Below are 1806 nucleotides of genomic sequence, written 5' to 3'. Positions count from 1 at the left end.
TCAAACTAATTTTTTCTTTTTCTTAGAGATTCTTCTTGGATTTGGTTTACGTACCGCTGCTGGAACATCAAGAGAGACAATACTCTCCATGCAAGTGTATACTTCACTATAGCCATCCATACCATGAACCCTAATTTCTTCATCTGATTTCTGTTCTAAATTATACCAAACTAGCCTCTCATAATCCATCAGAAACAGTACTTTCTTACCACATTTTGAATAAGCAATAGCTTTCACAGTATGAAAGACCCGGGTAGATATTGTTTGTGAAATTGAAATAAATTTTGACCAATGTTCGTTCTTCCCACCGTATTCCTTCAACAAAAATATATCCACATTCGACGAGTGATAATGACAAGTCGCGGAAAGGCATCCTTCTAAATTATCCAAATATAAACAGAAATGAGAACCACTTAACTCAGGCTGTGGAATTACTCTATATTTCTCTGTCCCGAGATCAAAGGCAACAACTGATCTTTTACTTTTTGAATCCGATCCCATACCTGAGATCCAATGCATAGCTCCTCCAGTTATGGAATCTCCAATGCTCCTCAACTTCGGACGGTAAGGAAACTTCTTTGGACTATGCCACGAATTTGATTTCAAACTATAAATCTTAATCTTATAATCAAGGTTTTCTCTTACTTTAAAATACATAAGTTTCACCACCTTGTAATCGTTATTGGTGTTGTCGTAACCAAATCGATAAGCCCACGATCTTAAAATCTCATAAAAATATTCGCCAGCAGCAGTTGCAGAAGGCAATATTATAGACTTTTTGGTCGATGGATTCCATAAAAAGACATAGTCCATAATACCGACTATTGTCATGCAAAGCAAGCCATTACAGGAACCGCAAATCGAAATTTCATGTTTTGGATACCTCGATGTAATGTAATCTATCTCTACCGGTCGAACGTCGTCATTGAGGGAATCAAAATCCACCCGAAAGTGATTGTAATCCCTCATGAAGAGGCTAAGGTTACTCTTGGTTTGAACTGATCGGTTCAGATGCAATTTGATGAAATAGGGGCTACTTATTAGGGCAAACCAGGATTTAGATACACATCTTAAACGGAACAGATCCTTAACAGGCAATCGACAAAAAATCTCTTCTAGAATCTCATCCGGTAATTGCACCATCTTCTACAGACTAAACAATGTAAGAAGAAAACGAAATCAGAGAAGAACAATTTACTTGTATTATAACACTTCTCACCAAGTTGAAGAACGAAGGTTGGGCATTGGAAGAATTCAGGAACAAGAACAAAAAGATTAAGCGTGAATGGATAAGATAAAAAAGAAAGAGTAAATGGTGGTTAGAGATGTTTGGGCTATTTTTTTAATTTTTAACATTTTTTTTAAAGAATTGGTCTTGATATTCTTTATTATTAATTATTATTAGATATATCGATAATTAAAGAGATATTAATTAATTAATATATTTTATATATTTCGTTATATATATATATTATTTGAAGTTATATATATTCAGAATTATTTTATGAGTTTAAGAATTCATAATAATTATAAGAACCTTAACCGACTTAATTAAGTAAAGTAAAGTGAATTTTAGAATAATCATTTATTATCATTCTAATTAATTAAGGAATTAAAGAATTCGAATAATAGTTAATTATTATAATTAATTAAGAATTCAGATTTAAAAATAATAATTAATTATGATTAATTATTAATAAAATAATGATAATAAGTATTTTAATTAATTAAAGATTAAATAATATTTATCCTAAAACAACTTTTAATATATTAATTAATAAATTCATATATAATTAAAAATAAAGT

General features: G+C 30.4%; 1 protein-coding gene across 1 annotated transcript; it reads right to left on the bottom strand.

The window, feature by feature from the left end:
* On the bottom strand, nt 1-1189 carry LOC124918376 (F-box protein CPR1-like). Its single transcript, XM_047458552.1, has one exon. The coding sequence runs from the start codon at nt 1141-1143 to the stop codon at nt 1-3; it is 1143 nt and encodes a 380-aa protein (XP_047314508.1). The 5' UTR covers nt 1144-1189.
* Between the last annotated feature and the right edge of the window lie 617 nt (nt 1190-1806).

This window comes from Impatiens glandulifera, unplaced genomic scaffold, assembly GCF_907164915.1.
Source record: "Impatiens glandulifera unplaced genomic scaffold, dImpGla2.1, whole genome shotgun sequence".
NCBI classification, from domain to species: domain Eukaryota; kingdom Viridiplantae; phylum Streptophyta; class Magnoliopsida; order Ericales; family Balsaminaceae; genus Impatiens; species Impatiens glandulifera.
The sequence above is the reverse complement of the archived record's forward strand: the minus strand, read 5'-3'. Positions and strand labels throughout refer to the sequence as shown.

Coding starts and splice junctions, on each gene's coding strand:
- LOC124918376 (XM_047458552.1), bottom strand. CDS start 1,143: ATGGTGCAATTACCGGATGAGATTCTAGAAGAGATTTTTTGTCGATTG.